The 13394-nt window shown below is 41.6% G+C and overlaps 1 protein-coding gene across 1 annotated transcript in view; it reads right to left on the reverse strand.

The window, feature by feature from the left end:
- Window positions 1-13394, reverse strand: part of Zwilch (zwilch kinetochore protein) — a 43725-nt gene that overhangs the window by 16690 nt on the left and 13641 nt on the right. Inside the window, exons 6-10 of the mRNA XM_051156637.1 lie at window positions 8354-8424; window positions 7804-7959; window positions 3309-3380; window positions 868-961; window positions 229-284 (exon numbers count right to left, since the gene is read on the reverse strand). Of these exons, the coding sequence (XP_051012594.1) occupies window positions 229-284; window positions 868-961; window positions 3309-3380; window positions 7804-7959; window positions 8354-8424 (449 nt within the window). The remainder of the gene's footprint in view (window positions 1-228; window positions 285-867; window positions 962-3308; window positions 3381-7803; window positions 7960-8353; window positions 8425-13394) is intronic.

Genomic DNA, 13394 nt, shown 5'->3' on the forward strand with positions numbered 1-13394 from the left:
CATGAGATGGAGCTGCCACGCTGTGGACGGTAACCGCTGCTTGCTGTTGTAGTCATATAGTACAGCAATGCCCTCTAAGGGTATCATTAACACAACTGCTTTCACTCTGCAGTTCAACCACAAAAACAATACAGGAAGGAAGCAGATCTGAGATGCTACAAAATGAAAGGCGGCAGCACACCCGATTTCAAAACTAGGGTGAGTTTCTAACGGATAGTAATTGCTTACCTCTTTTTGTGCATCTTTTTTTGTAGAATCATCACATTCATCCAGCTTATTTAAGTCTAGAAAGTAGAAAAAGCTTATAAGCTTGATTTTATTTTTCTGCTTTCCATAGTATCTCCATCCTAATCCTGCTTTCAATAAACAAATAGGAACAGGATGAGTACAGTGGGACTTTAGCTAACTACCAGTATGACAGCTATCCTTCAAAGAGTGTGACATGTGACAGGCATGTGGAAGACACTCAGGTACTGTTGCATCACACTTCTTCCACAGTCTCAAACACCTTTGTGCTACATGAATTTCCATGTAAGCATTCTCTTTTTTTTGCAGACCTGAAGCCTCATCAGTGCTCTACCACTGAGCTACACCCCAAGCCCTCTTTTTACTTTTGTTTTTTATTTTGTGGCAAAGTCTAAGTTGCCTGGCTTGAACTCACTCACTGAACTCACGCTGTAGCTCAAGTTAACAATTCAAGTGTACAATTTTTATAATAACATCTTTGACATTTTAGAATATCCGATCACAGCTTTAATGTATTCTAACCCAAAGCTATATAAAGCAGAGGCAACTGATATTTAAATGTAGCAAGCATATTACACTAAAAACAAGCAACAAACGAGAATGAATTATAAAAACAAACACCATTCAGAAACTCTTGCACAAGTTCAACAGCAGATTTTGTTTCCAGAGGTTCAAGCCATTCGGTTACACCAGTCCTCAAGCCATCAGCCAAAACCTGTAGAATGATTTAACAGCCAGAAAATATGTTAGCAGAAATCATAGTTTAATTAATAGGGATGTATTTAATAGTATCAATTAAGGTAGCAATTCCCTTTTTCCCCCTGCAGTTTTTCAAGACAGGTTTTTCTCTCTGTAACCTTGGCTGTCCTGATCTTCCTTTGTAGACCAGACTGGCTTCGAACTCCTAAGATCCTCCTGTGCCTCCCAAGTGCTGGGAGTAAAAGATCGGGCCACCCTGAGGTAGCAGTTCTTTACAACCAATTTCTTTTTAGATTTGTTTATTTTATTGCATGTATTGAGTGTTTTGCCTGCATGTATTCTGTACACCACACAAGTGCCTGGTGATTTCAGCATTCAAAAGAGGGCACTGGATATCCTAGAAATGGAGTTATGGATGGTTATGAGGCACCACGTGGGTACTAGGAATCAAACCTAGGTCCCCTGAGCCTGTGGTAAGGGCTCTTGAATGTTGACCACTAACTAAATCACCATAGGATTTTGTGTGTCTGTGTTATTTAATCCCAACAAAACTCTCTGAGGCAGATACTACTGCTACCATCATTTTATTGAGTCTAAGAACACTTCAGTAACTAGCTGACATCACTAACAAACAGTACCAGGGTACACACCAAGCACGCATGTTCTAGGAATGGTATTCTCAACTATAATGCTATGTACACTGAACCACACGTGATCCTGGGTGAAGACTACATTACAGATAAAGTAACAATGAAACCACAAACGTAAAACTGAAAACAAGTTTATCCAAACACATGCACACACACACAAAATTCAAGCACAGTGAGGAAAGACAGTTAGGACAGGCTGCATACAGTAGCCACAGCAACAATCAATGTGAGGATTCTGCTGCAACTTAGCAGGGACGCTATCCACAGCAGGGAAGAAGGAGCGGGAAGATCATGAGGGACGACTCCAACCAGAGTGAACAAACTTCACAAGCTTTTGCTTCTTATGAGAAATGACATGATGAAGTAGTTAACAACTCCTTTATTCCCCGGGGCGGGGGCGGGGAAGAGGGTGTTTCTCAACAGAAAAGAGATCATTTCCTACTTACAAAGGGGTCTGTGAAAAAGGTGAAGATAATATTTTCTGTATCAAAATGACTGAGACATTTAACCTGGTGGAGATAAGGAATGTTAAATATATTGCTATGTGTAGGATGGTCCAAATCACAAAGAACAGGCAGTGTGAAACGCCCACAGGGTCTCTACTGAAAAACAATGCCTGATCCTCAGAGTGCCAAACAGAGGTGACAGGGCTGTACAGTAAGGACCAGCAAGATGGCTCCGAGGAAAAATGCCAACCCTGATAACCTGAGTTCTAGCTCCACAATTTACATGTAGGAAAAAACTGACACTTTCTGCACAAATACTTGCTACATATACATAAATATAATTTAAAATATACAAAATAAATAAGATAATTTTAAAAAGAAAAAAAAAGAGGCAGTCAAAGGGACAAAAAGAGGAGTGGAAGGGAAAGAGGGCACACATGCATAAGGATAAAAGAAAAACAATTATATGTATTTATAAAATACAAAGACTGAATCTGAAAAGACTGTCGACACACACACACACACCCCTATGATTCTGTGCATGCATTTTTGTGCGTTCATATCAAGGGAAAGGACGGTTCACAGTTGCCATATAACCTAGCAATTCATCAGAGATGCAGAAAATAATACAGTCACACAAAAATTTACAGAAATGTTCATAGCAATATTATTCATAAAGCCAAAAAATGCAAAAAAAATTGCTGGGTAGTGGTGGTGCATGCCTTTAATCCCAGCACTCCGGAGGCAGAAGTAGACAGACTGCTGTGAGTTTGAGGCCAGCCTGATGTACAGTGAGTAGCCAAGGCTACACAGAGAAACCCTATCTCGAAAAACCAAACCAAATCAAAAAATTGAAATGTTCATCAGCTGATAAAAGGATGAACAAAATGCAGTTATGTCCATAAATCAGATGCTATTTGACAAACAAATGTTACAAACACTATAAGCAGATTAGTAGTTGCCAGAGACTGCTGAGTACTAATAAGTCCTATGGATACAAGGCCTCATTTAGGAGTAATGGAAAGGTTCAACACTGATTGAGGTGATGGCTTACACAACTCAGCCAGTCAAGTCCAAAGGGGAGGAGTGTAGCTGGGATCTCAGTGGCGTTCCCCTTCATTGAAAACAACCCCATTGAAAATAACTGTCCAATTGTCAGGAGTATAACGAAAAGGAACATTTACAACATGTTTTTGATCAAAGTTATACTGTGAAACACTTTCCATGACAATATGCAACTCAATGAAAACAATTCCAGGGTACTCACAAGGAGGAAGTTCAGTTCTCTGTGGAGATGATTCAATCGACTGCTGGACTTTCCCGATTGTACTCTGATATTCTAAAAAGCATCGAAGATCATCCATCAGTTTCCACTGGCAACCCATCTTCTCTGTTCAAGAGTCACTGTGACTTGCATTTCAACTGCATACTTCTTAAAGCAGCAGTAAATTAGTAAATTAAGTCCACAGCACAATGTGAACACCTCACCTCACGGTCTTACAGTTCCAGCTGCCCTGATGCACAAGCTGAATCAGGCCGCTGCCTTCCTCTGTACCAGGAAGACAGAACTACTACCTCCCTCACGTGCTCTCCTGTCTTTCCTCAGGGAATGTCCAAGAGGAGCTACTTAAATAAATAGTTCAAAGCTCAGTGATACTTAGCATTATGATACACTGAAAACAAAGTCCCAATAAATCAGCTTGTCACACTCCACACTAAACCAACATCTATCTAGAAGCTACAGCTTTACACCTTAAGTCCTTAAAAATAAGTAAGCAAATTCCTACTACAGGGGAAGAAAAACAAATAATACTGTATTTCCTAGCATATAAGACAACTGGGCACATAAGACAACCCCCAACTTTTCCAGTTAAAATATCAGAGTTTGGAATATATGTGCTGTATAAGACTACTCCTTTTCCAATGCACACCCTGTGTAGCAAACTCGGGGCCTGTGTCTATTTGCAGGCAGCGCACAGACAGCCAGGCACTTTATTAAATGCCAGCAGACAGCCAGTGCCAGCCTATATCGTCCCTTTAAGGTGTGTTCCACATTCAACCCAAAGACCCGAAGCCCTCCAAGTAGAATGGGTGGGTCCTGGTGAAGAGCCAATCCATGCTCATGTTCTCCTCCTTGAGGCACAGGAAGATGTGCGTAGCTTGCTTCTCCCTTCTTTCTACTCCCCACAGAGTGGAGAATCGGCCATATGCGCCAGACATATGAAGCAAGCTGCAGGTAAGTACCTGGCATATAAGATTACTTCTGACTTCGGCATGATTTTCTTTCTTTCTTTTTTTTTTTCTAAACAAATCCCATGCTGGCCAATGACGGAATTTCTAAGCATGTCTTGTTTTTTGTTTTAAGTTTTATTTATTTATTATGTATACAGTGCTCTGCCTGCATGAATGACAGAAGAGGACATTACATCTCATTATAAATGGTTGTGAGCCACCATGTGGGTGCTGGGAATTGAACTCAGGACCTCTGAAGATCAGTCAGTGCTCTTAACCTCTGAGCCATCTCTCCAGCCCTGGCATGATTTTCAGGGGTTAAAAAGTTTTCTTATGGGATCTATAGTGTGATCTGATACCCTCTTCTGGCCTACAGGTGTACACGCAGGCACAACACTGTATACATAATAATAATAAATAAATAAATCTTTTAAAAAAAATTGTCTTATACACCGGAAAATACAGTACCACAATCCTATTCTCCAAGAGAACCAATGGTAATATGATGAAGGCTTCTGGGTACACTTTTTTTTTTTTTTTTTTTAAACAAAACACACTCGACACACACAGTTGAACATGTTATTCTGTATACTTCTCTTTTTATCTTTTGCTTAAAAAGCTTTTCCTGTTCTTTTAAAATATCTATCCCCATCCCATGTATCTAGGGACTAGATCTATTAAGTATTTTACTAATGAGATATAGACCCAGCCTTAGATTTTTATTTTATTTTGTTTTGAGACAGGGTTTCTCTGTGTAGCCTTGGCTGTCCTGGACTCGCTTTGTAGACCAGGCTGGTCTCAAACTCACAGAGATCTGCATGCCTCTGCCTCCCTAGTGCTGGGATTAAAGGTGTGTGCCACCACAGCCCAGCTAGGATCACAGTTTTCATTGGCTACAAGCAGCGGGGCCTCCCAGCTAATGCTTCTTCATGTATATGTGCACTGGGGCTGGACAGAAATCAGCATCAGGTCTTAATCACTCTCCTGCTTACTTTTGAGGCTGGGAACCATAGATTTGATTCTGCTAGGCTGAGTGGCCGTCTTCTCCAAATGCTAGGATGACAAGTACATGTCACCCACCATGCCTGGCTTCTTATGTGGATGCTGGGAACGATCCTCAAGTCCTCATGCTTGCACAGCAAGGGTTATCAACTGAGCCATCTCTCCAGCCCCCATGGATGTCATGAACCCCCCATGAACGTCATGAACCCCCCATGAACAGTATCCTGTACTTTACAAAATGACACAACTAGCTCATTCCTTTTGCCCTTCCTCCTCTGCGTTGCTGGGCACAGCACCCTCTAGTGGACATAGTGTTAAAAACACCATCTTGGAAGTGCAGACCAGTGCTGACCTCACTGTTTTGGAACCTTGCTTGATCTTGGACTCGAAAACTCAGACAAATGAACAACGTTTGTGTTCATTTGGGGTTTTTTGATTATTTGTATTTTTTTGAGACAGGGTTTCTCTGTTTAGACTTGGCTATCCTGGAACTTGCTCTGTAGATCAGGCTGGCCTCAAACTCAAATAACTGTCTGCCTCTGCTTCCCAAGTGCTGGGATTAAAGGCATGCACCACCACAACCTGACTTTGATGATGTTTTTAACTTCACCAGTCTGTGGCATTATGTCACAACAGTACAAATAAGCTAAGATAGCCAGGCACTCCTTACATGTTTCTGTCCAGAGCCAGACTCAGGCTCTGTCCCCTTTCTTGGTCACCTCAGGTCCTCACACCAGGCTTCCTCTGCTGAACCAAGAACCTCTGAATTCACGTGGTCCTCACCTGTGGCAGATCCCAGTGATGCAAGGCGACAATGGGGGTGACGTGCTGGGATTAGGTGCGCACCACCACACCTGGCTTTAACATAATTTTCAAAGCCTGTAGAAGAGCTAAACCTGGTGCTGCAGGTCTATAATCCCAGCTACTCTGGACTAAGACAAGATGTCACGAGTTCGAGGCCAGTCTGGATTAAGGAGCAAGTTTAAGGCCAACATTAAGTAACTTAGGCCTTGGGTTGCATTATGTATCCCTGCCTGGCCTGGAGTCTCCAGCTTTCAACATGCCTGATACTGGCCTGATTCAACTTTTTAAAAGGGCTTGGTATGCCAGGTGGCGGTGGTGCACACCTTTAATCCCAGCACTCAAGAGGCAGAGGCAGGCAGATCTCTTTAAATTTGAGGCCAGCCTGGTCTACAAAGTGAGTCCAGGACAGCCAAGGCTACACAGAAACTCTGTCTCATAAAACAATAACAAAAACAAACAACAACAACAAAAAATTGTGGGGAGGGGGCAGGAGGAGGGGCTTGGTATGGCTCTAAGGTGCTATCCTGGAGAAATGGTTCAGTAGTTAGGAGCATATACTGTTCATACAGAGGTCCTAAATTTGATTTCCAGCACCAATACGGGGAGGCTCACAACCACCTTTTGTTCCAGAACCAGGGGAATCTAACACCTCTGGCCTCTGCATGTACCTATACCCACATGCACATCCTCATAATTAAAGAGCTGGGCGAAGTAGCACACACCCGTCGTCCCAGAACTCAGGAGGCAGAAGGCGGCGAATTGCTGTGAGTTTAACGCTAGCCTGGTCTACAAAGTGAGTCCAGGACAGCCAGGGCTATTACACAGAGAAACCCTGTCTCAACCACCAACACCCCAACTCTGCAAAGAAAAAGAAAAAAGAAAAAAAGTCACTGAAAGAAATCAAAGGGGGATTAGCTGGGGACATGGTCAGTGGGAGAACGTTTGTCGATTACGTTATGCATAAGACTTAAGAGTCAATCTCCAGTTCAAAAAAAAAAAATAATTAATTAATTTTTAGTGCATTGATGTTTTGCCTGCATGTATTTGTTTGTGAGTGTGACAGATCGCCTTGAATTGGAATTACAGACAATTATGCTGCCATGTGGGTGGTGGGAATTGTACCCAGGTTCTCTGGAAGAGCAGCCTGTGCTCTTAACTGCTGACTCATCTCTCGAGCCCCATCAAAAATAATCTTAATTTTAAAAGCCTACATATCTCATCATGAAAACCCATTTTAGCCATTTTTAAAAATGAATGTTCAGCAGGTTCTATTATTAATGTTTTGAGAACTCAGCTTTTTGTTAGCAATTTTAATTTCTCTCTCTTTTGAGACAGGGTCTCACTCACTATGCCGAGCAGGCTAGCCTCAAACTCTCAGAGATCCTCCTGCCTCTGCCTCCTGAGTGCTGGGATTAAAAACACATGCCACTGTGCCTGGAAACAGAAAGAAGTAGACCTCCCTTGAGTCCCCACACAAGAGAGTGTAATCACCTCTTGAAAATAAAGTTCCATAGTTATGGTGTTATGAGCAGCTGACAGCCAGCTGACTTGGCAAAAGCTCCACTGGTTGTCTGGTGAGACTCCAGGAGTCAACCAACATCTTCTAAGTTGGACAGCTTAACCTCCAGTGAATGTCAGGTCTGGAAATGTATAGTACTACCAATAAAGAAGTCAGCTTCCACACAGACACCTGAGCTTCTAAGGAGAAGACAGTGCATTCCTACCAGAGCAGCAGTTGAAGACAGGGGAGGGGCTTGAAGAATCTCATCCACAGGACTCCAGCAAAGATCCAAAGTGACTGTAGTTTGGGTTGGGGTGACAATATCATCCAAGTCAGTAGACTTAAAGAGCTCATATTGGGCAAAGCCCCTGGCTGTTACCTACAGACAGGACAGTGATTAGCAACAACTTTACACAACAAAACCATTATCAAAATCAAGACACACTGTCTTATTTCACACATCACACTGTCATTCAAATGAAAAAATAAGACAATTCTTTTAAGCTACAAACATTAGTCAAAGAGAGATGTGGGTCCCCTATCCAAGGACCTCAGGCACACAGTTTAGTACGTTAGCATGGTCCTAGAACCAAGCCCAAAGCTACCACGGAAAAACTGTGTTCTAGCTGCTAAAAAAAAAAAAAACAAAAAAAAAAAACAAAAAAAAACAAAGACAAATCCTCTAACACCACGGAGAAACATCCAGTCATAGCAAGAGGGAGAAACAGGCCAACCAAGTAGTGTGTAAGTAAGCTAAAAAGACAAATACTCACAGCAGACAAGTGATGTCTTTTCTTGTGTGAATTTTTTAGACTTTCCAGATTTTCGGAATAATTTTTATCAGCTACAGTACATAAGATGAAAAAAGAGGAAAGATTTAATTCCAAATTATACTGTTAAAACTAGAAAGTTATGTCAGGCAGTGGTAGTACATGTCTTTAATCCCAGCACTCAGGAGGCAGAAGCAGGCAGATCTCTGTGAGTTTGATGCCAGCCTGGTCTACATAGTTAGTTCCAAGACAGCCAAGGGCTACACAGAAAGACCCTGTCTCCAACCAAACAAGACAGCCAAGGGCTACACAGAAAGACCCTGTCTCCAACCAAACAAAAGTGTTAAACAGAAAAAGAAAGTAGAGTTTGGTGGTTAGGAAATAGGATCTGGGAGCTGAGGGAGGGGAAACTATGATCAAAATATATTGTATGAAAAAATTTCATTTTTAATAATAATAATAATAAATTAGCTAGACACAGTGACACATGCCTTTAATCCTAGCACTCAAGAGACAAGAGGTAGGTGTATCCAAATCACTCTGGTCTATGTATTAAGTTAAGGCCCACCAGGACTATATAGTGAAACCTTGTCTCAAAAAAATAAAATATAATAAAGCCAAGCATGTGAAATCCTAGCTACTTTGGAGCAGAGGCAGAAGAATACTGAATTTGAGACCAGACTGAGCTATAGTGACACTCTCTCTGCATTAAGTTAAACAAAATGTATACTCACAAATATGTATTAAATAGTAATGCACATTGGCATGGACTTGAAGTCCCAACTACTTAGGAATCTGGAGTGTGAGGCTTAATTCAGCCCCCCAAGTTTAAGACTAGCCTGAGCTACAAGAAAGAAAGAAAAAGGTCTGGGTGGAGGTATTCATGTATCATGAACTGGGCATAATACCATGGCTGAAGCAGAGAATAATAGGTTCAAGGCCAATCTGGCTTCAACCCACTCCTAAAAAGGCAATGTTTTATCCATTCATTTATTTGCTTACTTACTTGTTTGCTGGAGACAGGGGGGCTGGAGAGTTGGCTCAGCAGTTAAGAGCACTGGCTGCTCTTCCAAAGGGCCTGTTCAATTCCTAGCAACCACATGGTGGCTCACAACCATCTATAATGTGATCTGATGCCCTCTTCTGGCCTGAAGGCATACATGCAGACAGAGCACTGTATACATAAAAAAAAAAAAAAAAAAAAAAAGAAGACAGGGAGACAGTGTTTCTCTGTATAGCCCTGGCTGTCCTGGACTCACTTTGTTTGTTTATTTATTTATCAGGGTTGGAGAGATAGCTGAGGGATTAAGAGTACTGCCTGCTCTTCCAAAGGTCATGAGTTCAAATCCCAGCAACCACATAGTGGCTCACAACCATCTATAATGAAGTGCCGTCTTCTGGTGTGCAGGCATACATGCAGGCAGAATACTGTATAAATAATAAATAAATCTTTAAAATACAAAACAACAACAACAAAAAAAAAAAAAAACAAGCAAACAAATAAAAACAGGGTTTCTCTGTGTAGCCTTGGCTGTCCTGAACTCACTTTGTAGACCAGGCTGGCCTCAAACTCACAGAGATCCACCTGCCTCTGCCTCCTTGAGTGCTGGGATTAAAGGTGTGCGCCACCAGATCCAGCTTAATCTTAAAAAAAAAAAAAAAAAGTATAAATTACATTAAACCCAAACAAAGCAGGCATTAAGACTTTCAGGAGTTTTTTTTTTTTTTTGGTTTTTTGAGACAGGGTTTCTCTGTGTAGCCTTGGCTGTCCTAGACTCGCTTTGTAGACCAGGCTGGCCTCGAACTCACAACGATCCGCCTGCCTCTGCCTCCCAAGTGCTGGGATTAAAGGCATACGCCACCACCGCCCGGCGGACTTTCAGGAGTTTTTGCAATACCCTCCCTGATGTTGAATACAAATGCAATGTTCTGTGTTACCCTCACTTCTTATATGGAAGCTCAGGAGTACTGGAGGCATAAAGCTACTGTGTAATTCAAATGCTGACTTCTGTACCTCTCCCCCCATAATTTGGTTGCAATCCTTGTTCTGGCAATTTCCTATCTCAATGTTGTGTTAACACTGTTCCTCAATTGTTCCCTGATATGCGCCAATAAAGCAGCTTATAGCAAATTGCTGAGCAGGGGAAACAGTTTCTACTCTTTCCTGCCAGTCAGGGGAGGAGGAGTTCGAGAAGGACGAAAGGGATGCAGCCACAGGCAGATGCCCAGGAGGGGCCAGGAGAGACAGCTCAGCAAGGAAAGCTACAAAGCACAAGCATCCCTAGGACACACACTTGGAGGAAGTCAGACTAGTTTACAGAGCTAAGAATGGAGTAGTAACTGCTCAGTTGTTTTGTGAAACTTATTATTAACCAAATACAAAAGTCTAAATTATTTGTGTAATAGCCATGTTAAGAGAGAAACTGAGAAATAAGCACAATATTACAAAATAATTTTTAGCTGGGCAGTGGTGGCGCACGCCTTTAATCCCAGCACTCCTGAGGTAGAGGTAAGCAGATCTCTGTGAGTTCGAGGCCAGCCTCGTCTACAAAGAGAGTCCAGACCAACCAAGGCCACACAGAGAAACCCTGTTTCAAAACAAAACAAAACCAAACCCAAAAAATAAGTAAATAAATACATAGATAAATAAATGAATGAATAAAATAAAATAATTTTAAGATTTTGGCCCCTAAAATGGGGCCAAACTTACATAGAAAATAAAACTACAGGGCAGTTTTTTAGTTCTATTAGGAGAGCAACAGCAATTTCTAAGGCAGGAGCTCATGCTTCCTGATTAGACCTCCACAGAGCAGTAAGGCCTCCAACCTGGTGCACAATATGGAAAACTGATAAAAACCCGGAGAGGCAAAGCAGGAGCACTTCTTTTAGAAAGCTCTTGTTAAGAAACAAAATGTGGCGTGGCGCACGCCTTTAATCCCAGCACTCGGGAGGCAGAGGCAGGCGGATCGCTATGAGTTCGAGGCCAGCCTGGTCTACAAAGCGAGTCCAGGACAGCCAAGCCTACAGAGAGAAACTGGTCTCGAAAAACCAAAAAAAAAAAAAAAAAAAAGAAAGAAACAAAGAAACAAAATGTGGTTCTTTAACAGAAGCAAACTTCTCAAGCCAAGGAAGGAAGCTAAATTCCTTTGTGAAGGGGCTCTTGCTGGCCTGACTCCTGCATGCCAGAGGGGCAAACATTTGTGGACCCAAAACTTCCAGAGTGGGGGAGGGGTCAAGATTCCTTGAGGGAGGCAGGGAAAAAGGCCTCTGGAAGCAGGAGCCAGAGACTGAGACACCTCAAGCATCTAAACTGGTAAGGTGCAGATGAGAAGCTGAGTCTAAGAAAGTCTTTGGGGAGAGGTTTTGAGATTAAAGATTATTTTCTATGTTGCTGAAGATGGAAGACACAGTGACACAGTGCTTCTGGACTCCATTTGAGTTTGTCTTACAATAAAAATAATTTTTCAGTGACAATTTTAGTTTTGTATATCCTCTTTGGGAGAGGCCAGAATAAGACAGACATGGAAAAAGAAGAAACTGAGAAAATGGGTGCTAAGTTAAACAGGCCACAGAACAGAGGCTGGAGGAATCTTTGAACCAAAATAGGGAACTTTCAGAGAAACCCAATCTGAAATTTACAGTACCACCAAAAGAGGTAGTTCCAGACGAGAGAAGTCCACAAAGGCAGGAAGAAACTACAGAATGGTAGCTATTACAGGCCAACACAGTCTGCTTACATATTATGTGTACAGTCAAAGTCCAACTATTGGCTGAAGGTCTGTATGCTAAAGTGGAAATGCAGATGCTGTTTGGTGTTGCCTTGGAACAAGGTCATACAGTGGCTAATGTGCTCCATTTTGCAGAGTTTGGGAAACTGAAATATACGTGTCATGCCATAGGTTCATATTCAGAACTCCAAAGGCTTTCCCCTTAACTTCTGGAAAGCATGACTCTAAGGTTACACATTTGTTACAGATGGTGACTGTCTTAGAGATGCCTTTGCAAACTGGGGCTGGTGGTGTTTCAGCATGTATATCCACTGGAAAACAGCAACTGTTTAGACATTATGACATGAAACCTGTTACCGACATAACATAATTCTATAGGTGAAACAATTATGAAAAGATCTAACAATAATTTTTAAGAGGTGGTCATAAAACAGAAGGGGAATGAATATAATATCTCCCCAAAATAAATTATATAATGACTTATTGATTTAAAAAAATTTTTTTTAAAGATTTATTTTATTATTATGCATACAGTGTTGTCTGCCTGTTTACCTGCAGGCCAGAAGAGGGCACCAGGTTACATCATAGATGGTTGTGAGCCACCATGTGGTTGCTGGGAATTGAACTCAGGACCTTTGGAAGAGCAGGTGGTGCTCTTAACCACTGAGCTATCTCTCCAGCCCCCGACTTTAAAATTTTTAAATGAGACAAATAGCACACCTGCTAAAATATACTGGATTTTAGAAAGGATTTTTAGGTCATTATATAAAGGTCCAAATCCCAAAATGGAAGACAGGAAATATGTTGCATTAAGGAGGAAAATATGCTCTTGTCTCAATAGAAAACAAAAAGCTATGTATTCTATACAAACTGTTGGAAATCAGATTTGACAGGGGAAGACCTCCTGAAGAGCGTGGCTGCAGACAACAGAAATTAAAAAACAAAACAAAACAAAACAAAACAAAACCAACAGGACAGGGAACAGAATTTGCTGATCCCTCCAGCTCTGAGACTGACAGAGACATGAAAACGTCTCCAGCCAGGACTTCAGCTGTGCATGGCAATAAACCTTTGGCTACAAGATCCTCAGGACTTAACATGCCATTCTTTAAATGGCATAGATAAAATTTATTTTACAGAAAATCATCTTTAGCTCAACTGTGCTCCACGCACAGCCCATAAAATACAAAATGTATTATATACCTGAAAGTCTAATATTTTGCAGAGCAAGAGGACCAGACACCAAAAAAGACCAGTAGCTCAGGTGATGCTACCTCACAGACAGCCTCAATGACAATGCTTTCTCAAAAATCTAC

The sequence above is a fragment of the Acomys russatus genome, chromosome 14 (genome assembly GCF_903995435.1).
Source record: "Acomys russatus chromosome 14, mAcoRus1.1, whole genome shotgun sequence".
In the NCBI taxonomy this organism is placed as follows: Eukaryota; Metazoa; Chordata; class Mammalia; order Rodentia; family Muridae; genus Acomys; species Acomys russatus.